This window comes from Bombus bifarius, unplaced genomic scaffold (assembly GCF_011952205.1).
Source record: "Bombus bifarius isolate JDL3187 unplaced genomic scaffold, Bbif_JDL3187 scf7180000007971, whole genome shotgun sequence".
Classification (NCBI taxonomy): Eukaryota; Metazoa; Arthropoda; class Insecta; order Hymenoptera; family Apidae; genus Bombus; species Bombus bifarius.
The window spans coordinates 397,949-420,825 of record NW_022884357.1 but is presented as its reverse complement, the minus strand read 5'-3'; the positions used below and the strand labels follow the sequence as shown (position 1 = coordinate 420,825).

At 41.7% G+C, this 22,877-nt stretch overlaps 1 protein-coding gene across 3 annotated transcripts in view; it reads left to right on the top strand.

The window, feature by feature from the left end:
- LOC117214779 (protein TANC2-like) overlaps positions 1–22,877 on the top strand; it is a 47,469-nt gene that overhangs the window by 7,613 nt on the left and 16,979 nt on the right. Inside the window, exon 1 of one of the 3 annotated variants that reach the window (XM_033461109.1) lies at positions 14,697–15,283. The exons of the other annotated variants lie outside the window; for them this stretch is intronic. Coding sequence (XP_033317000.1) covers positions 15,220–15,283 — 64 coding nt within the window. The 5' untranslated portion in view covers positions 14,697–15,219. Of the gene's footprint in view, positions 1–14,696; positions 15,284–22,877 lie in introns of those variants that run through there. 3 annotated transcript variants of the gene reach the window in all.

The window sequence follows — 22,877 nt, the reverse complement described above, 5'->3', positions numbered from 1 at the left end:
GGGGGCGTACCGCATGTACGCAATATACCAGAGAGCCAGACGCGTCAGCCTCCGTTTTTGGCAATTATAACACGTTCACCTGAAACAATATCGTTTAATCGTCGATTCTTATCTTCTTCGAAACTCAAGAAATTAACACGAGCGCCAAACTCGAGTATCGAATAATCTGCCTCTTTCTCTGAAAACAAATTTCTTTGAATAGATAGAAATTGTTGGAGAAGGGATGACTCGATATTATATACCTAATATTATATACCTATATATATATACAGGGTGGTTGGTAACTGGTGGTACAAGCGGAAAGGGGGTGATTCTACGCGAAAAAAGAAGTCGAAAATATAGAATAAAAATTTTTCGTTTGAGGCTTTGTTTTCGAGAAAATCGACTTTGAATTTTATAACAGAAAATGGAAAAATTTAAAAAAAAAAAAGAAAAATTTTTATTCTATATTTTCGACTTCTTTTTTCGCGTAGAATCACCCCCTTTCGCTTGTACCACCAGTTACCAACCACCCTGCATATATATGACTATATAATAATAGCAAATCTATATGTTCTAGCAATGTGTGTGATAATTAACGTTATCGAGAATTTATATCTCTCCGATATTATTTCAAGGATCTAAGATACCCGTTTCTATTTCTTAGACGACGTCGCGATTTTATCGCAATCGATGACACAGTGCTGTATTTACAGTAAATTAGTATCAATAGGCGTCGAAAGAGTATCTCTGGAATTATATACGTTTATTGTTGCCGCAGGAATATGTATCGTTTTGCGCCGATAATCGGTATTTGTCCGACGAGTTTGATAAGAGGCGTTAACTGAGTTATAGGTATAGACACCAGAAGCTGGTGCACACCCTAAGGAAAGATCGTCCGCGACTATTCAATACTCGTCGATAACCATTATCTGAAACTGGCGCCGTCTAGCGATCTTATTAATTTCACAATTTTATTATTGCCTTTTAGTAGAAAAGTAAGAAATGAAACGTTATAGCAAGAGGTAAAGAATCAAAGATACAGTAGCATTTTTCTATCATAGTTGCGTATCAACCTCTTGATCGAATTACGCTAATTGCAAGTATTCAAATGCTTATGAACGGTAGTGTTCATAGGCGAGAAGGAAGCATAAATTGGCTCTGTTAGATGAGTGCAAAAGGCCGAGTTTTACGATCGATTTCCTGCACGATGGAGAAAGTAACCGCACCAAGGCGCGAGGAAACGTCGGTTTAGTTTAATTACGATCCCACTGGCAGTTACAGCCGTGCTTTCTCTGTAGCGTCTTCCTCCCTCTTCGCGAGTACGAGTATATCTCGGCTCGTGCGTCACAATGTTCTTTTCACTGGTTATTGAGTAAAAGATTTCTTCTTCGTCTCTGGGTAATCCGAATCTGCACGGCATCCGGATGCAGATAAGAAGTTTGATAAACTTACTTCCTAACTCCTAAATGATCGTAATTTACCCATGCGATGGAGAGAATCCATCTGTTATCGTCAGGACAAAACATTTTTCGTGTTTTAATTTGAATAGTTGCGTGCAATTATTTGTACCGTCGATTGTTAAACTGATCGATCGTTAATGCGATGTTCCATTATTCTGAACAGTAGAACAAGAACTGTTTAATATCTCATATATCGCCATGTCGTAAACTATCGCTTTAACAAATAACATGCAAAATTCGTCTCCCACTTAAGGGTTTAACCCACGATTTTCTCGCTCGACGCTTCCAGTTTTCTCTCCTCGTGCTATCATCCTACTAGCTTCAGCCTCCATTGAATTAACTCGGAGATCGAGAACAGAAATGCATCATCGTCCTCTCGAACAATACGTATTCATACATACGTACATACATACTGTCTCCACGGTCGCACGACGTAATTCCCCAACGGACGCTTTCCACATCGTGGATCGTAACCGGTGGTTGCGTAAGCGATATAAATCGTATCGTGGCAGAAACGCGTGAAACAGGGCCGTGTTACTCAATGAACGAGATCTCAAAGAGCCGAAAACGAGACAAGCGGCTCGTGTATACGCCAAAGGCTCGTACAGACAGGTCCAGTTCAGTCAAGTGACGAGTATCCGTACTAATAAACCCTAGCCGAATAGAAAAATCTGATGAAACGGAACTAAACTACTCGACTGGATTTCAGTATCCACGCGGTAACATACTGAGTTACTTGCCACTCGACTAAATTACTAGCCGTGTCTGAGCGAAGCTTTAAGGGCGCGCGACAGTGGCGAACAATTTCGCGAGCAACGTTCGCGATTTGCGACAAGAATATCTTACCAATCGCGTATTATCTCGACCGATTTCATGCTGGACACGTAGCGGACGCATGCCACGTACGTATTGTGGCGGCATAAAACTCCGTGGGGCCGTGGCTTTCAGCGCCCTCGTCAGGTCCACGATCTCGAGCACGTAGAATCCCCTCGGCGAAAAAACGCCTAGGAGCGGCTTAGTGCGTGTAGAGCGATCGACTTCGAACGTGTACGAGTTGGAGAGATGGTAATCGCGTAGAATGATGGTCGTTCGTGACGTTGGTTGTCGTGGTGCACCGACGACCGCCGATCGTAACGAGCCGATCCCAGGGGTTTTTCTTTTTTCGTGGGAATCTACAGCGATACGCCTGGCATTTCGAGCTTACTGCATTTCTGTGGTAAACTGAGAACTCGTCGCGGAATAGGCAGGTTAAAGTTTTGATTTCGTGATATAGGTGTGTTTAAATATACGCTGTAAATTTGTGGTAAAGATGGATTTTCATCTTATTTCGAGCTACGAAATTGAGCTTTGATTTCAATTGTACCAGGAATTTAGGACCACGGAATAGAATCAATATCGGAATTGTAGCCGGATTTGATATCGACCAGAACCTTTTTAACTGTTTCACTGGCTCTTCGTAACTGTTTCACTCAGAAGCATTATATAGCAGTTATTAACAATTAGTTCTGGAACCTTCCCGACCCCCTGAGTTTGATGGTGGTTTTCGGTAGAAAAGTAATTTTGGAAGTTGATATAGTTGATATATGAAGTGGCTCGTGGGGTTAATCGGAAAGATTTCTCTTCTTCGTTAATTAGGTCGCCGCGAGCGCGACGAAAATCGTGAAAGTAACTTCATACTGTTTCAAGGCGAACGATATTTCGTCTCTTTCAAGCCAGAAGATCGCGCCTGGATAAAATGGACTGTACGTATTGTACGTACGTAATGCATCGTAAACAATTTCCAGCACTTCTTCCTTTAGATCATAAAAGTCTGTAAAACCTTCAAACGTTAATTCTCAAATTCAAATATTTAATAGGGATGAAATGTCGCAATATCGAAGAAAGTTGTACCATCTAACAAGAATAACGTTGCAACATAAAATAAGGTCGTAATCTTTCGTCGAATAGTAAGCAATGGAATAGTAAGAATGGATGAACGATATCTTACTAGCTATCCTCGAAGCCTAAAGCGAACCGACAATATGTAAGTACATATATAATAAAGTCGCACTTAGAAAAGCAAACATATATAGTATACTGGGTCCGATACACCTGGCACAATATTCGAGCAAGTTCATATAATTTAAAAGTTTCCCCATTAATTTGACATCGTTGAGTTGTGTTCCTTCGAGCAATATATAGTATAGTACTTAAAAACGCAGAACTACTTACGATCAATAACAATTATTTCGAAATCCTCGAAGAGTGTACCTATGCCTCGTCATCTACTCTTAGCGAACATTCTTGGACGTCAGTGCCCTATGTTGCCGCGAGGTCGAGCGATTGTAAAATTTAATTAACGAGCAAGTGGACTATGACGAGTGTTCCGTAATGGATAGCCGCGGGGCCACTAATTATCTGAAAATTATATACCATTTGCACGGTTAATTCGCGTCAATAGCGTTAACGTCTCGCCTCGATCCTCTCTTCGACTCTCGCTTTTCTACTTGTTACTCTTCGCGAACAGTTGCACCAATCTCGCCCCAGGCCGATCCAGCAGTGTATTGCCCAACCTGTGTTGTCGGTGCATTTATCGGTCGGTCCCTGTGTCTGTACCGACACCTCGTCGCGCGATAAAGCCACCGTACACGTGTTGTAAAACGTAATCGAAACCGTTATTGTTATAGATCTTTCAACCGATACGAAACAGCGATCAATTTGCTCGGCAGCTTGTGCGTGACACGCTTCTGAATTTTTTACGCGCGCTGTACTGGTCCGATTTTCTCTCCTCTGGTATTGCCCTCGTGACGCGTGTAACTCGCTGCAATTTCATTTTTATTCGCAATTCTCTAATTAAAATACATCGTGTCAGAAGTAAACAGCGAGTTCGGATACTGCTGAACGGTAGCATAAGCGCCTACGTGCGTGTAGAATGCATGTAGATCTAAAGTTACGATTAAAGATCAATTGGTGACCCTACTTAACTTTGCGTTATATTGCAAGCCCGCAGTATCGATTCCATCAAATAGTATACTCGCGACCGATTGAGAGAACGAACCGTTCGGCACAGCCGTAAGCTGGTACGTGCCGTACGTACCTAGATGTTATCGTTGGCAAAAAATCCGCAATTACGTCGAACGGTTTCTCGTTTAAACGAACAAGCAAACAGCAAAGGAAGGAACGCGTAATCCTGATAATCGTCGAACGAAAACTAGATCACTGGACTAAGCGTATGGACGAAACGTAATTGGCAGGAACTTCTTGGAAATTTCATGTTCCGCGCGGTGTTAATTAATTACACGGCAACTATTACTATCGCCCCTCTTAATTGCATGGTAATTACCCGAGCTAATTTATACGAAAGGAATTCCTTTCGTAAGAACTGCCGTGAACCGAGCGGTGTAACACAACGCTTCCGAGGTTCGTTCGTTCTTTATCACGACATAGTTCAATAAACCTAGCAGTAACTTATTATCGTGGGAGTGATAGTTTCGCGTGGAACAATGATCGAGGACGAGTGAATATTTATGGAAAAGTATCGATAGCGAGCGATGAACGGTGAAGAGAATTTTTATGGAGGTTTGACATTCTTGGTGTCTCGCGGAGATTTGGTCGCACGTGGCAGGAACGTGTTTTGTGCGTTTGAAATCTGTTATTATCTATCTCTATCTACCTCCATGAAATCTATTATCGAGAATTTACTAATAGTTATCAGTAGGTCGATGTTATAGTGATGATTTTAATGTATTTTATTTTAGATATAAATTTGTATCTAAATAAATAAACTAATTGAACGTTATTTCTAAATTCATGTTCAATTCCGTGTGTCATTTTCTTCGATGCCGCTTCTAATATTCTTCCGAGAATGGTACCTGTACAAGGAATAAATTTTGCCCACGATTTTATACAGAAAAACTAGCTGAAAGACGAAAATGAATGGATGCAAAAAATGTTCAATTAAAAATCACCTCGACAAATGCTAGAAAAAATACTTCGCAACATCTTTGAGGATCAAAACTTTAGACAAATTCGCGCAACCGTACGAACAAGTACTGGTTCGCTACTTCGCTAGTACTCGCGTCTACTGGCTCACTCTTCCACGAGTGCACGTGCACACACGTGCCTATCCACATCCACGAACCGCCTGCTGAATGTGGCGCGATCGAAGTATATCGGGCCTTGAATGAAAGAAGGATTCGAACGACTGAATGAACCGAGGCATACAGCCGAGTGTATCGGACCAGCGTGCGTGGAAAGAGCGTCGTTGCGGCGTGTAGGAGCTGGCGTGGGCGAACGCACGCGTATCTGCGAGCGGTTTTTGCGTACGTTGCACGAATACACCGCAAGTTCGAGTATCTGCACGATACACTGCCACGTCCTCCGGCTTTTCGTTACTCCGAGCAGTAAACTCGTCGAATAATTTACGCTTTTGGTGGTCTGTGGATACATTTTTTTAAGATCTTTCAACGCTGTAATTAATTCGAAATCGAGGCTGTTAAGTCGATATCTAATGGGAGATACAAAAAGTATACGCGTGTATGTCATACAAGCGACTGGAGTCAATCTGTCTCCGATCCGGAAGACAATAGGCGTATATCTGTGTTCTAAAACTGTATCGGTCGATTAAAATTCATTTGGTCATTGGAAATTGGTAACGTTTGGTGTATGAAGACAATATCGAGATCTTGGAAATGACACGGATTTCTATGCAGGAAGTTTACAGTTTACATATATATATCAGTTGTTTATATATGACATACGATATAAAAATATACATCAATTTCATTTTCCAAGTAGATAAGAGTAGATCCTTATCATCTTCGACGACCCATCTTATCGCTATAGAACAAATACTCGACAGTCCCGTAAACATCCAGCTTCCACTCGATTTAAGACATCGTGTGCTGTCTGGATTCCTTGTCTCTTATAACCAAAAACTGTTCTCTGAAGTCGCCAAAAGTTAAACAGGGATCCGATGTCGATTGTAGATGCTTGACGCGTGTATCGCAGTCAGGGCCATTGAAAAGCGGGCACGCACTTCCTCGTGTATTGTGTTTCGGATGAGACTTGTCGGTAGAGCAGCCGTGAAAGTCTCATTTTCAAGGACCGATCAACGAACAAGTTTTCACGGGTTCGTGCACGAGGAACCAAAGTAAACTCGAAGAAACAAAGGCCAATTATTCTCCTGGTTACATCGTTTCGGTGCGTGTAAAATATTTTTACAAATTGATATTTATTGCATACCATCTGCAACATACAGCAACAATATGCAACAAAATGTCGCTTGTTGTTGCTTCAGTGAGAATCTTACGAGCAGTTCATGAGCGTTGTTGCGTGAAACTGGATCCGAGCGACGGCATCTTCCACGAGTCTCTTCTCCTTAATTCGTTGCGACCGACGTGTATCGACGTTTACGCGATTGCACCCACGTGAAAGGTGCCATGCAGTGTAAATCGCGAGCAGACATGTTGGTCTCATGTAGTCGTAGCAGCATGCTTACGCTCGGGGACAAGCTTAATTCGTGTTCGCGTGTGCACGGCCGTTCGTTCATTCGACTTCATGAATGCAGCCCGCTGGAAAACCGGTGTCTCGTTTCCTTCTTCGTTCCTGCCCCTCCTCGCCGCTTTCTTGATTTCAACCGTGGACCACGATTACACGGACGCGCGAAATTACGCTCATACTCGTTCCATCGAATTCTATGTGTTCGAGTACGTCTGCGTTTGCGTTTGGCCTGTAGAAGTGGACACGTGGGCGGACTAGGTATCCGCAATATTGGTCTGCCGATTCGACGGTATGTATTTCACGAGGTCCTCGCGATAAGTGACCGTGTTCGATGCTGGTAGCCGCATTCGACGAGACTTTTTCATCTACGAATGTAGAAAACTATAGAAAACTACAGAAAAATATACAAGATATGTCAGGCATAACGAGATCAACCGACAATAAAGTTATTGCCTCTTTCACGATCGTAAAGAAACGGGGCTTCCCGACGTGATACGAGGATACTTTTATCGATCGTAACCTCGCATCGGAGGAGAGTTTAACGATCGTAGCCCGCGAGGGCCTAAATAAATTTGGCGCATCGTGTCACGTCGGTCGGACATGTTTTCTTCTCTCTTCGAAACAAGCCCTTCGTAGGACTTCTTCTGGTTCAATCGGTTCCAACGAACCATCCTCCTAGCATGCACAACGCCAGAGGTATAATTCAAGCCGCGCGAACAGAGCGTATCCGTTCGCGCGGCTGACGTTAAGAACGATGAGGTGTTATTTCTTAGCGAAACACGCGCGCACGAGCGTATAATGATCGAGTCGAACTCGCGTTTAGTCTCGTGCCTTAGGCCTCGCGTTTGGCAATCGTAATTAGTATTTAACAGCCGAAGGGATATATTAATGCGACACACGTAGAAACGATACGTTCCGCTGGAGATTACCGCTGCTAGTTGCCTCGTATTTTCGACTGGCTTTTCACGCCTTTTACGCTCCACAAAAAGTACGCTTATCTACACAGAGTGCTTCAACGATCGGCAAAATCCAGGTGAAAATAAATTGAAAATGTAGAATAAAGCTTTTTCACGCGGCGCTTCGTTTCCTTCGCGTTAAAACTTTTTGTTCTTTACTTTCTTTCTATTTTTGCTTCGACCGTACGTCGTGGTTCCTTAAGTGGTTCCTTGTTAAGAAAGACCGTTGTGTGTATCTTTTGATCTCACATCCTGGGACGGTTTCGTAATTTCGTATTTAGAGAAGAATTGCGAAAATTTGCCAATACGTTTGGCAGGTCAGAAAAGAGTCAGATCGATGCGAAATTCACGAAGGCTGTTTCCAGGCTTGATTGTTTTTTATATTAGCGCGTTAATATCTTAGTCCGACAGGTTGGAAATTTGATTTATTCGAAACATTCTTCAAAGTGTTAAATCTGGATTTTAACAGTATTCATGGATATCTATATATTCAAATAAATAGGTCGAAATTAAATAATGCGAATCGATTAAAAAGAAACTCCAAGTGAAACGTTGCGTTAACGGAACGTTGGTGCTTAACGGGTTAAACGAAAAGTCGCGTGAACGTGGCACAACACGTGAATACATATGTTGAACGAGCACGGTACGATGCCGAGCGTGTTTCCTCGGTGGTGTTACAGTACCGAGAACGGAGATAATATTTCGGGGCACGAAATTTACAGAAATTTACGACCGGTTCTTTTCTCTCTCCCGACCTCAGCTCTATCTTCCGAAATGAATCTTCGCAGCGTGGCGGGTTGCAACGGTCCGCTGACCTTAAGCTCTCTCATGAAACCGATTCGATGAATTCTGGTGGGGAGAAAACGCCAGAGTAAAGGAGTCTCTATGCTCCTACAGAAAAGATTCCTCGGCGTCTACGATCTTCCCAGGGCAACTACCTGTCGAATGACGTGGCTGAGCCGCATTTTTTCGTTCCCCTTTTCTCGTCATTAACCCCCTCGCACGACGGAATCGACCCCTCCGTCGAGCGAATTCCTTCGAGGAATCCGCACCATTCTACGCAGCCACTGAAATTCCACGACGAGTGGAATCTTTGTCTTTCTTGCTCGCGAGACTTCGCTGCTCGAAAATGGTCCACTGGTTCTCGAGCCGCAGCGTTCGACTTTCACGTATATTAACAGCTTCAAGACGATAAAAAGAAAAAAATAAGGTAAGTAAGTACCTACGCAAGGAGAAATCTTTGGACTGGAGATCCTCTAAGACGTTTATTAGTAGTCGGCGCATTTTTTTTTTTTTTATATATTGCATTTTTATTAGCGATCAGCTAAAATAGCGTATTTTATAGGCTAATATGGTATTTTAAAGAACTGCTATTCCTAAATCCAATAACAAGACCCCTTTATCTTCTCTTCGAGTCTGCTGGCAAATTTCTTTCGAGTCTTTTATCGTTTTGTAATATTTTGCGTAATATATTTCATGGATACAAGTAATAATACTTAAGTAGAGGCATGCTTTATCCATTAGAAATTCTGACGAACAGTCTACTTTCACATTCTACATTCTGTACGTTACTGCATCTTCAAATTTTCCATAAATTCGTAAAAATCCGCGACGTAACGATCGGCGATAAAGATGCATGAAGAGTAGTTTGAGTTGAAACGAGGCACACTTTCCACTACCATTTAATCGCGGCCATTGAGAGATTCTGGTACCTAGACCCGAATAAAGTACACCGCAACGGTGCCGCAGGAAATTCGTACGTGGGCGAACAATCTCGTCGCATCGTCTCCTATCGTAACGAACGATTTAACGTTTAACATTGCCCACGCACCCAATTGTACCTAATGCGTCGGTAGAGCTTGAAGTAACGCGAATAATTTCCTCTCATCGGCCCTTCGGCATGCCGTTCGACATCGTGCCAACCATGCTATAAATAGTTTTGACACTTTTGCGTTCGATGTGTAATTACACCTTGTTTTCACTCGAACCTCTTGCTACCGTTACTTTGATTACAATTGACAATTTAACACATTAATTATTTTAAGTATTAAATAAACTGCATTGAATCATATTCCCAAATGACTATATCGCTAAATATGTAATCCATTTCTAATTACGTACATCAAACATCAGGAAACAATATCGCATTTTTAATTAATTAATTGTAAAACTCTAAGTTTTGCCTGTACGAGTGACGAATAGAGGAGGTCCCTACAAAAGCAATAGCAGTCTTCAGAAAGATCGATGGTTCTTGAATATTCTTTATAAAACTTTGTACATCCGTGCAATTTTCGTATTTTTCCACAAAAAAATTTACATACGAGTGGTTGACGAAAAAACGCGAAACTAAAGAGCGGATCGATGGACGACGGCTCGGTTATGTACTACGTACGAGCATAAAGGTGTGTATATCGCACCTTTCCACGTAGGCCAGTGTGGCGGATGCGGGTGGGCGGACCGGGATCTGACTTGTGGCGGTGCAACGAAGCCGGAGAGCCCACGCTGAAACGAGCATCGGTAATTAAACGAGCACTTCGCCACGAACCCGTCGTTTTTAACGGAGAATCGGTCTGCCCGACACGACGCGCGACGATTTGTTCCCTGATGGCAGAAGTTGCGCCATTTTTGCGCGGATGGTGCATTCAGAATCGACATCCTCGATACTTTATCGCGTCCCATCGAACGCACAACTATAATTAACCGGCTGCAACCACTTACCGTTGCTTTCCTCTCTCTCTCTCTCCTTCGCACTATTTACCTGTTGTTATTAAGAAGTTACTTTAAATTACCTACATTCTCAGTTGTATCTACATACATATCGTATATAGGATCTTTAACTAATTCTATTATTAATTCAAGATTCTTAGATTTGCTGGAACACGTGGTAATTCCAAACTTTTCAATTACGAATACGTTTTGTAAAAATTACCTATTACATTTTTAACTTAAAACTCCGTAACTCGAGATTTAGTTTAGAAGTTTTATTATACATCTGCGAGACGATGAGAATATTCAATCGCCCATGGATTTTCGACGAAAACGCACGATGTACGGTATCATGCGTATTCGACGGGCCACCGAAACCATGCTACAGAGTGTGCCACGTCGCAGAGGGTTCTTTTTGCTCGAGGGAGAGCGTACCTCGTGTCGAGACCCGTATAAGGACCGACTTGCACGGTACAACACACCGGGTTCTCGGCCTCCTGCCTTCCAGTACACAGGATCCGCTATACTCCGGTATCGATACCAGCTATCTCATCGCAGGATCATGCGTAGTTAATTTGTCGTAGCTCCCTCTTCGACTACCGGCCTTTTTTCCTTCGATAATGCCTGCTAAGAAGTACCTAAATCAGAGGTAGTTATGGTCAATTATATACCTCACCCTTTTTAAACCTTGGTCTTTTATCGACTTGGCTTCGTCAACGTCAGTTATGTGCGCAGCGTTGCCCTTATATTACGGTAAGAATATATACGGTATAGCAATAAGTTATGGTAACGATAGGAAGTAAGTCTTAAGTTAAGTGGGTTTTTATTCGTTAAGGGCAGTTTCATGAATAGCCTCGGTAAAGTATCGAAAGAGCGTAGAAATATTTTCGCACGTGAATCGTGATATTGGTATATACATGGTGCTTTATTCTTCTGGTTATATGTTTTCGCCGAAAAAAAGGATAACCTGAAATATCTAAAATATACAACGTGCTTTATAAGTTCACGTGATTCACAACGAAAGGGTGGTTCACGCAATCAGCATGTATGTCCTAATCCTCACCCTATATTTTTTCTACAAAATCCAACCTCTTTTCCCCTTATATGTCATTTGGGTTTAAAGTCTGATCATGTATACAGTGGCTTCTCTCCCATTTTTCCCCGGGAGGGATCGACCATTGCGTGCGACTGGAACCTGTTACATGCGCGCACACGGGAGTCGTAAGACCCGCAAAGCGACACGTAATAATACGGCTGGTAGGCTGAGTGGTGGGCTGCTCGAACTTACGTACGCAATATACGACACATACACGCTCCACGTACGTGGAGGAGCTACTTTAACCTGTTCGTCGTGGCGCACGAGAGATCGGGTCACCCTGGGAGAGGGGCATCGCTCGAAGGAACGAACGCGGCGCGGCGGCGGCGAGAAAGGATCGACGAAGGCTCTCTCGTGATCGCCGACTAGAGCAAGGATAAAGAAGAATTCTGAATGCAACCAAGACGACGATTCGTTTCCTGGAACACCTTTTTATCCTCTTCTCCGCGGCGTCGGCAGGATCACTCTTCGAAACCTCCTCGATTCGACATCAAACGTGTACTATGCAGATATTGTGCATATCGAACAGACGAGAAAGTAGAAAGTGGCGTGGTAGAGGGAGGACGACGATGTAAGATTGAATCCTAGACCAGCTTCACCTGCTTCGTGAATCGAGCTGCGGCGTGTCTGCTTTAAGATTCGTTCTGATTAATCAACTCGCTTGAATTCAAGCTTGGGTTCGTACAAGATACTCGAATCGAGCAACTTGCATTTAAATGAACTGACGTCGTGAAATAGATAAGTACTTAAAATGACGTCAAAGGAGATTGTATATATTTACATGATCGTATATAAGTATAAAATTCGGTCTAACAGAAATTCACGCTTAAATCCGTGTAATTTGAGTTCATGCTGTTTGGTTAAGGTTTAAGGAAATAACTGAAAGAACTTTGAAATTAGTACGTTCGCGATCGGATCCTTGATTTTATTTGAGCTTCAGATTTGTTTGAGTATCTGATCCTCGAGTTGTTTTGAATTTTGACCAGGCTGTTACATGACGTGGTGGTGGGCGTACGAGCATTGAACGCGTGGAGAACGCGAGTACGCGTCCTTTCAACGCTACTTCCGTTAAACGTCGCGCAGTTAGCACCTTCTGGTGGGCGAACGAGAGTATCCGCGGTTGCGTGATCACATATCATCCTTCTCCTTGGACTAGAGTTTCTACTGCTACTACAACCTTTTTTAATAATTGTAGCATTTACGTATATCCCTGTTTATAAGTCATTGGGTAGTTGCCGATAGTAGTTTTGTACGTAATGAGAGTATTTTTTAGCGTTATATTTTAGCGTTTTGCTATTTATTTCCATTCGTGTGTGTGTCTAACTCGTATTATTCCTTCGTGTTTTGCATCTAGTAAACTAACACAGAAACGGCACAAATATTGTAGTAATATATTTCTTAAAACAGTTAGGAGATTGTTTCTCGCACTACGCCGATTTTTCTGTATCTAATTTTTATGTATATACCTACAATTTCTTTTTTATGATTGTCTTAAGGACTATCTACGAAATATAAGAAAATCAATATTCATAAAGTTTGTATGTTCGTTCGGGAACAAGTTATATAGGTTCGTTTAGAACCAATCAGACCTAAGTAAGTCTCCTTTAGCTGAGGAATAGTTGGACCAAAAAAGTGAATTAACGTGGGTTAAACTGAGACACGGATCAAATAACAGCAACTGTCTCGTAATTGTCCGATGTGCATAGACTACTGATCTTTAGGTGTCCTGGTTTTCGATGCGTACCGTGCAAGGACTTCGAGGGACTTTGCAATCTTTGCATACACGTGCTAGATCTGAATGCGTTCACGCCTGCTGGATAAACGAGCGGCCGCGGCCGTGTCAACTTCTCGGCATTGGACGGTTGAACAACAGTAGCATTCCCTGCAGCGTGCTATTACCACTCGATACTAACCGTAACTTTGTTTTATTAAATAAACCAGTGGTTGCGCAATCGTCTTGCGTGCGCGCTTTCTGCGCCGTGAATTCGAGCCGAGTGATCGAGCTTCGGGAAAAGAACGGCAGCAACGCAATTTTCTTGCCGTGTTAGATGTTTAATGATACAAAGTGTGAGGTATGAACTCGTTTTGAATCAGTTTGTAGAGTTGCACCATCGAATTTTAAGGAAGGAAACGCACAAGCTTTCTTCTCGTTCAACAAGAAACAATACAAAGAACGAAGTACATCTTTTTCCTTTTAAGAAAATACTTTTGATCGATCTTGGAGAATTGAATTTGCTTTGAGCCAATCTGCATTGCATAATTAACACTTTCTATATTCGATGGCTATGTTACTTCAGTCGGATGATTCAGCTTCAGGAAAAGAACTGCTGAAACATAGTTTGTCTGCTGTGTTCGATGTTTGATGGTATAAAGTATGAAATAGCTCTGTTAAATCTCCGGGATTCAATCTCTGTATGTACAATTAACATTCGCTCGAATGGTTATAACATAATATTTAAATTACGTGAGCAAGTTTCATGAATACGACGGAATGGAGTATCTTTGTTGGACTTTTAGAGATAAAATTTATTTTGCATTAATTTGTGTTGTATCGCGCAATTAAGAATCTAGATATTAAGAAGTGTGATTTTTGGAATGTATACTTGGATATGGAAATTTCTCTTACAACGAAAAGACTTCGAAAGACAGCGAAAAAAGATATAAACAGCAAAATTCTGAACAGTCCTAAAGAAACATCGTCTTATGCAATGACAGGAAGAGGCACGATCTTGTCCTTGACCAGGCCGAGCCTCGAAACCATTCTCATCTCCCGCAGACTCCGATATCCCTATTTGAATCGACCTATATGTTCAGTGGCACAATTAAAATTCCCTCCAAAGTAAAAAAGGAGCAGACCCAAAAGAAAAACGTAGACCAAGAAGAAAAAGATCGTGTGGAGCTACGGGAGCGCAGGCTGGCCTGCTTGAAGAAGCAGAAGACTCGATAGAATTGAAGGAAACGCGCATGCGCGCACGCTGAGACCAGACATCGGAGCAGCTCGATGGAAGAACGACCGTGAGGATCGGGACAAGTCGTCGGGTATAACCAGCGTCTATCCAGTCAAGCCAGTCGACCGGTCGACCAATCAGCCAATCAGGCGTCATGCGAGTCGACCGGCGCTCGAGGTGGAGTGCTCGTGTCTACCAGTCGGTGCTCGACCAGCGTTCTCGGAGCATGTACTCGCGTTAATAACGTTTGTCCTCGAGCGTTTTCCAGTACGTTTGTTGCTTTGGCGTGGTCGCGCGGGAACTGTTTCAGTTACAGTGCGTTAATCGATCGTATTAAATAAGAAATAAAATGAGAAATTCGTGTCAAGGAAAAGAACATCCTTGTGATCCGTCGTTTCTCTCGATTGAGGAATCTTCAAAGAATTGCTGAAGGAATAGCCAGTCGTGTATAATTGTTAGCGTTAATATTTCGAGAATTCTCGTTCTAGTGTCGAGGAACGAACCGAGTGACTGTGTTTGTGACTTTACGATGAAAGAAACGAGTTTACCAGTGGATTAAGGCGCCCCATAAACCCGCTCGAAGCAACGCCATGGCGCCCCCAGACAGGCACAGATCACCGAGACCAGGCTCGGGGCTCAGCCTCTCCGTGCTCGGTGAGTTTACACCCGAGATTCTTCGGTTTCTCTATTCCTCGTTGATTCGGTCCGTGGTTCTTTGGAAGCTATTGGTAGCAACCTTTCACAAAGGCGTCGGCCCTGGTTCCCAGGACTTTTCAAGCGAGACCTGGAATCGATGGGAGAAACGATTCGTCCGTGGAATAAGTATCTAAGGACGTTTCACGAGAGATCGGCCGTAGATGAAGCTGTGTTCAACAAAGTGTCGCTGATTTGATCTAGAAACGGTCTCGGGTTTACCGCTAACTGCAAACAAGGGATTACAGTTTCCCGAAGTTAACGGGAAATAGGATAAACTTGTTACGCTCTGTTCGAGATAATTTTGTAACCCTTGACCAGTAAAATCCAATAAGTTTTTAAGTAAGCTTTACACTTTGAAGCTTTCATATATAAAATGTTTTCATTAACGAATTTTCTAGTAAAATGCTGTGATTATTCGATAAGTATACAAATAGTTTTCTTTTGTTTTCTTATAAATTTCGATGTAAAAATACCAATACTCAATGTGATTTTATAACATCTTCGACGGAAAATAGTTACGTACAAAAGTGTATAAATAAAAGGAAGAATAATCATGTACAATTAAAAGAAATATAAAAATAAGATTGCATATACTTAAGTTAAGAAACATACATTATACATACATAGATGTATCTTCTTCGCTTAAATTTCTATATTCAAGCTAAAAATAAGGGTTTGCAAACCAACGGCAGACCCGTATAAGGAATTAACGTGCGATTACAAGGCAAGAAGCCGAGCTGGCGTTAACGATTAGAGCAGGTGTAGGACTTTTTATTTTACCAACGTACACGCACCCTTATCTTCTATACGATCGTCTGCAGACGACGTGAAATTAACCATCGAGCGAGTCGCGACGCCACAAAGCGAGCTTTACGTGCGTCCTTGATTTCTCGATGTTAGACTAAGTGCTTCGCGACACGAAAACTTCGTTAACGCGCGGGATGGTTTTAATTAGAGTGGAATGCAACCAGATTCGTGGGATTCGCGAAGAATGCCGACACTGACGAGCTCGAATGGCGCTTAGATTGCGCGCCGTCTCTTATCATCGACGACACGATTGCGGTCTCCGTGAGTTTCTTTAAATCACCCGTTACAAGGTCGCCAATAGCGTGTCTCGCGTTCCTGATAATCCTCCTTGGAGTGTTTTCAGCTAATCTCACGACTTTTTTATGTTCTCTCTTTGATTCGTGCCTTTTCTCCTTTTGTTTCTCTTTCGAGCAAGTTTAAAACGGACGAAGATTCTGAATTTGCGAGCGTATAACACGAAATAAAGGAGAGTCTACGTCGCTCGTAATGAAGGGTTGCCAGGAACAGCTCGACTTCCAGCGAGATCACTGTAATTTTTTCGTCCGAAGACTCGAAACCGACGCGATACAATTTTTTTCTCAGACGCCTTGATGTTTTTGAATTCGTTGAATCTTCCGTATGACTAAAGGGAAAACTACGTATCTACAGAATCAAAGACATGCAGATTTATTTTTTCCAATGACTGAAATTTCGCTTAGAAGGTTTTCCCTCGAAATTCCTCTTGGAAAACCTTGACAATTTTCGCTATTTTCTGCATCAATAATAGAACTTTTTCTTTTCTCTAAGTCGATGATTGCTATTCATCGATCACGGTGCATCCTCGTTACGTCATAATGTACACCGCCTCAGGGACGTTATCGTTGGTGCATCGCGATAAATGACTCATTGGTCGCATCAGTCGCCGAGAAGATGTTAACATTGCCCCTGGACGGTCACCGTCTTCTGCGAACGGAAAACTGGTCGTGTAGACGAGCGATGGAGTAGTCGCGCTTCTGCAACGGAGTGGAACCGGCCACTTCCGTTTTCGGTACGCGCGTCCGACTGGTTCCCAGGAAACTTATTATTTCGAAAAAGGGGCAACCGACCGACGTTGCTTGCCATCAGCTCGGTCAACAGCCACCTGTTGCACCCAATTAAATGGCGTAATTGACGCTTGCTTTTTGGAGCGTGACAGAACGCTTACGTTTCTACGGACAGTCTGTTATTATTTTCATTTACCGATTCACTTTTCGCTTTTCTTTCTTTACTCCTCGCGCCTCCGTTTTGATTTTTCTACCTTTCCTTTTCACTTTTATTCTTGATTCTTTGTACTTGGCTCATTCTACCTCTAAATTTATATAAAAATACAACAGTTGAATTTCGATATTTGAAAAAGAACGCCTAATGATAAGATAAAAAGAATTTAGTTTCCTGAACTGAGATATGCCTATTATTTTCGTAGAAAAATAATTGGAAGATGATTTCTCTCACTATTCTGCCATTTTTAGTGACATCGTTCATATTTCCTTTTATTCTTATATTTACATAGGTGGAATAATATAGATGTATGATCAACAGTAGAATTTAATTAACGTGTCCAACTATTGAAATTTTACATATGAATGACACCATTTTGAAAAGCGTAAAAGAAAATTCTAGATTAATTTAAGTTGATTGAAAATTCTGTGTTAATCTGCTTAATTTCCTACGACGATAAGCTATCTACACCTCGAAGATTTACTTTCTTCCTAACATATTTGTACAGTGTATTTTATCTCTAAGATTCAATTTCGTTCGCTTTTATTTATCTTATACTTTCTCGTCCCACAAAAAGCAAACATACGCTATCGTCAATTTTCTGCTAAGTGAAACGATTTTCCAGCCCTTGCTGTTTTGTACTTTCTCGTTGCTCAATTGGACTGAAAATCGTAATGGTGTAAGAAAACATTTTAAGAATTTCAAATCATTTATTTCCCTTCATCGTTCCTTTAGTTTCATAATTAAACTGTAACTTTATTCCCTGCCACGATACATTTTCACACGGCTTCTAGAAATATAATCAACTCTTTCTAATGATAAACGGTAAATAATGTGTTGAAAATTGAAATGAAAATTGGCAGTGGACTGACTTCGATCGCTACGATTTTCAACTTTTTAATTCTCTTTAATTCTATGTTGTTTCACGTGGTAATTAACAATGTAGTCTGTCTATGTAGACAAGAACGTGAAGAAAATTGTGAAGAGAGAAAGAATTACGTCTTCGATATCGATCCCTTGGACAGGCGTTGAGTCGTCGACTGACAATTGACCTCATACGGCGTTGCATTTGCAATGGACGCGTTCGTGGTTGCACGTCATCGACAGGAACTACCAGCTTCATTGAAAATACACACCGTACAGTACTGGTCGGTCCGGTGCCAGTCGATGAATCAGACTTCACGCGACACTGATCGTCACGCGTCTCTTTCGATCGAAAAAGAATTCCATCGCGTGTGTGAAATTCACGCGCGCCGTCTTGTGTAACAATAAACTTTGAACGAGACGCGACGAACCTCCTCCATCTTTATTTCAAACGTCTTTACGCCATTCCACCTCATTTGCATAACCAAGATCCATTTCGTTAAGTCAAAATTTTCTATTCTTTTTTACGTTAGGTATTTACCTTTTTCTGGAAATGAATCGTTATAAATTGATATTTTAATGAACACAAGAATAGAAGGTGGGACTAAGGCTCATCTAAAAGTGTCTTAATGTGTATGAAGTACTTCAGTTTGTATAATTTGAATGTTTACCATTGATTGAATATTGCTTCCTATATCAAGTACTTGATTCCAAATATGTTATACAGGGTGGTTGGTAACTGGTGATGCAAGCGGAAAGGAGGCGATTCTGCGCGAAAAAAGAAGTCGAAAACATAGAATAAGGATTTTTCGTTTGAGGCTTTGTTTTCGAGATAATCGATTTTGAATTTTTGCTCGGTACGCGTGCGGTACGTTATAACGGATCTTACTATAGATCGTTGTCTCGATGGAAAAATTTAAAAAAAAAAATAAAAAAAATTTATTCTATATTTTCGACTTCTTTTTTCGCGTAGAATCACCCCCTTTCCGCTTGTACCACCAGTTACCAACCTCCCTGTATATTTTGTATCGTTACATTTCTCATAAATGATCAAACACATATAGTCTAACAATAATTATAGCTGACACGAAAACGACCACTAATCGACGTGAATAAGCAGACAAATGTCAAAAGCCTTAGGATTCATTCAGATAAATCGTTGTCCAACATAGAAAACCTGTCGTTTCAGCTAAAACGCTTTTCGCCCCGAGATTTATGTTGCAATCGATGAAACGAGACAGCGTACGACAGATTGCAAACCGGGTAAAGCCGGCATGCACAAATTAAATCATTCGCTTGATTCTTTCTCCAGTCAGCTTGTCCTGTCCTTTACCCCTCGCCATTTGTAGCGGCCATTCTTTCGCTCGAGGCTGCTTAACCGCGAACAAGATCCAGTTTCCGCGACTTCCTGTTCCACGTATTCGTATATTCTCTTCCCTCTTTCGTTTTTCCAACGACCGCGACCGTCGTCGTTTAATTGGCCGCGTAGATTATGAATGAATCCTACTATACGGAAACGTTGATCGTATTTCGTAAGGTGTTCTCTTTTTTCTGTTTCTACGTTTCTCTTTCTAAAGTTTCATCGATTGACGAGTTGAAACACGTTCGACGTGTTTCACAAAGATTACGCAACCGTCACGGGCATTTGGAAGTTCGATTCCGGCCAATGATCACAGGTCCCACGCGATTTCAACCGCGATACCGACACTTCGCGCCCGTTATTATAGGTCACCGTTATCTTTCTATGAATCTCGATAAGTTACGACCGATAAACCCAGCCGGTTACAGAGAACGAGTCGCGCGAATCGCCTTCAAACGATAATTGCACCCCCGCTTTCCTCTCTTTCGATGAAATCCTACTCTACTCGACGTTATCCAATTTTTTCCTGGAATTTGTGGAAAAATGTTGATGTCTGATAAAGACTTCAAGATTCTCGGAGAATTTAGAAATTTGCAAAACTCGACAAAGATCTAGAGGTTCTTAGAGAATTGTAGAAAGCTTTAGAATCCTGGATCTTTCGTAGCAAGACAAGTTCCTGCCTTTTTTCTCACTGCAACTTTAAAACACAAAAAATGAGGCCCATGGGAAAAAGATGAAATCGGAAGATAAACAAGTAAAAATTATCTTCCTTCCATTCCAATCTCGAAAGATAAAAATAGGGCACTTTTGAAGTGATATAAAAACTTTAAATGTCCATGCCGATGAAACTGGTTTAATTTTAAACCTGTGGCTCAGACGAGGATCCAATGATCGCGGATTAGTGAGGTCGCGGCGATTCATCGCGTTGCCAGACGTCGAGAGGCCAACGGACTTCCTACTCGGCTACATCGGCTATTAACTTGGCAGGTTTCTGAGAATGGACGTCCCAGACGCGACTGGTAGGACTGGTGTGTCCGCTCTCGACCCTTCGCCTCTATTCTTGCCCCATCACCGGCCAGACGGAGACCCATGAGCTCGCATATACACACGTTTGGTATCCTATGCCTCCGAACAGGTCAGGGAAAGGCTGTAAAGCACGGCAGAGTATGACACTTTCCAGCAGCGGCTGCTATTGTTAGCGGATATATTTTCTGGACAACGCGACGGGGAATGCACCGACTGCGCGGACAACGGGTCTCGAAGGACGTGTTCGTTCGTCTGAATCGACTAAAGGCAAATAAAGAAGATTTCTGCGACGCAGATGGTGGAAGATCTTTGGAATATTAAGGTCTGCCGGGGAAAACAATTGAATGTCGAGGAAATTGGGGAAAGTTCATTGAAGTGAAAAATTCAGTGGAGAAAAGAATTAAATAAAGAGAGAAACGAAGGAAGAGATAGAAATATATTGTAAAGATTAGGGTGGTGGAGAGGAATTTATGACATGGAGGATGGAATTCGATTGGAGATAGAATTTAATGGAAGAAGATAATTTCTTTTGCGCGAGGAGAAATGAAATATTCGAAAAGTGTTATCGGGTTTTAATTATCGGAATTTTTCTAGTTATTGCTGTGTATTAATTTAGGGACAGATATTTGGATTGGGATAATTAACCTAATCAAAATATCTAGCTGAACGTTGTCCTAAATATTACACTGCGAACTTTTTTTCTCTTTTTTTTATTTATTAAAATTTACAATCCATTCTCGCATTGAGAATTTTCAGTAATTAACACTGCGAACTTAATACGCAAACTGATACTTCTTTAACTCAGTTTGAGTCACCGACCCAGTCATATTTTTCTATGGTTAACAAATTTCTTAAACTCGAACAATGACTATGAAATCCTGAACAAAAGATCATAAGACAGAAGCGATTCAAGAATAATCGTGCTTATTTTCGGGATCGTTAAATTTTCCAAATTTATTTGACTAAGAATCCTCAAATTTCCTCAGTGAAACGAAGCATTAAGAGTTTCATTCTCAAGTAACTTTCATATTCAGAAATCATTCCCAGACGGCATACAACCAAGATCCCGAGCCAGTCAATATATTCGAAATCGGTAACAACCGAACGACAGGGACTAACAATCACGCAGAAAGATCGTGAAAGGAAAAAACCAATTTCCCGTACGTCACCGCCGTACCTCTTTTCTTTTCTGGTTCACGAAACACGCGTGGGATTGCGATGGAATAAAATTCTCATTAACTCGGAGCGAGAACGAACAGGAGTTTTCGGATGCACGAGAAAGTGAGTCACAGCTGACGGTTCTGAGATCAGCGCTGTTTCGAGGTCAGGATACGCGTGTTTAAAATGCATCGTGCGCCTTACTCCATCCTTTCTTCCCGCAATCGTTTCTTTCTGCTTTCGTTCGTACGTAAGAAGGAGAGGATGAAAAAAAAGGGTTTGACGAGTCCTCTCGCGTGTCCGTTCTTCTTTGATCGTGTTGCTTCGAAGAAGACGGGTTCACGGCGCTACCCTCGACGCTTTTGTGCGATGCGAGCCTCCTCCTCGAAGTGCAGGATACGAACGCTTACGGTCACGCAGCGGGATACACACAGGTGCGTGTGTTTCGCAAGCATCCACTCGTAAAGCCCAAGATCTATCGGCAAACTAAGCTAAGTTACGATAAGCACAGCTAAGTTTGAAAACATTTGCTTCGATGCATTTATACTGAAACGTTCCCATCGCTCCTGATTAAAAATACGCGATGCTTTGCTTAGTATAGCTTAATTTGACTTGCTGATGGATCTCCGGCTTAATCCACCCAAAATTCAAGCTTTTACGATTCCATCGAGACGAGTGGATTTTCGAAACATGGAGTCAGCCACGAATACAAAAGATAGGTAGCTCGAACAAGTAAATTGTTTTGAGATTTTTCGTTAGAGTTAAGGTGAAAGGGTATAAGATGTCTTTAATTATTGATAGATTATTTCAATAAAAATACAAATTCAAGAATGAAATTTTGTTTGCAACTTACCTAAGGATTAATTTATATTTTTCTTTGCCAAACATCGACATTTAACGTTACATAATTTTGGTATCATTCTATGTAGCTGATCTAACTGTATAATTAATTTACTATACAGTTACCTGCAGCAAAGTAAAAATAGATCATTTCGGAGCGAACAGATAAAGCGTGACTAGTAAACGAGGGAGATTGAATAATCTAACAAGTTCAATGCGAGTCGATACCCTCGTCTGCAAAGATCGAACGGTGAAACAGAG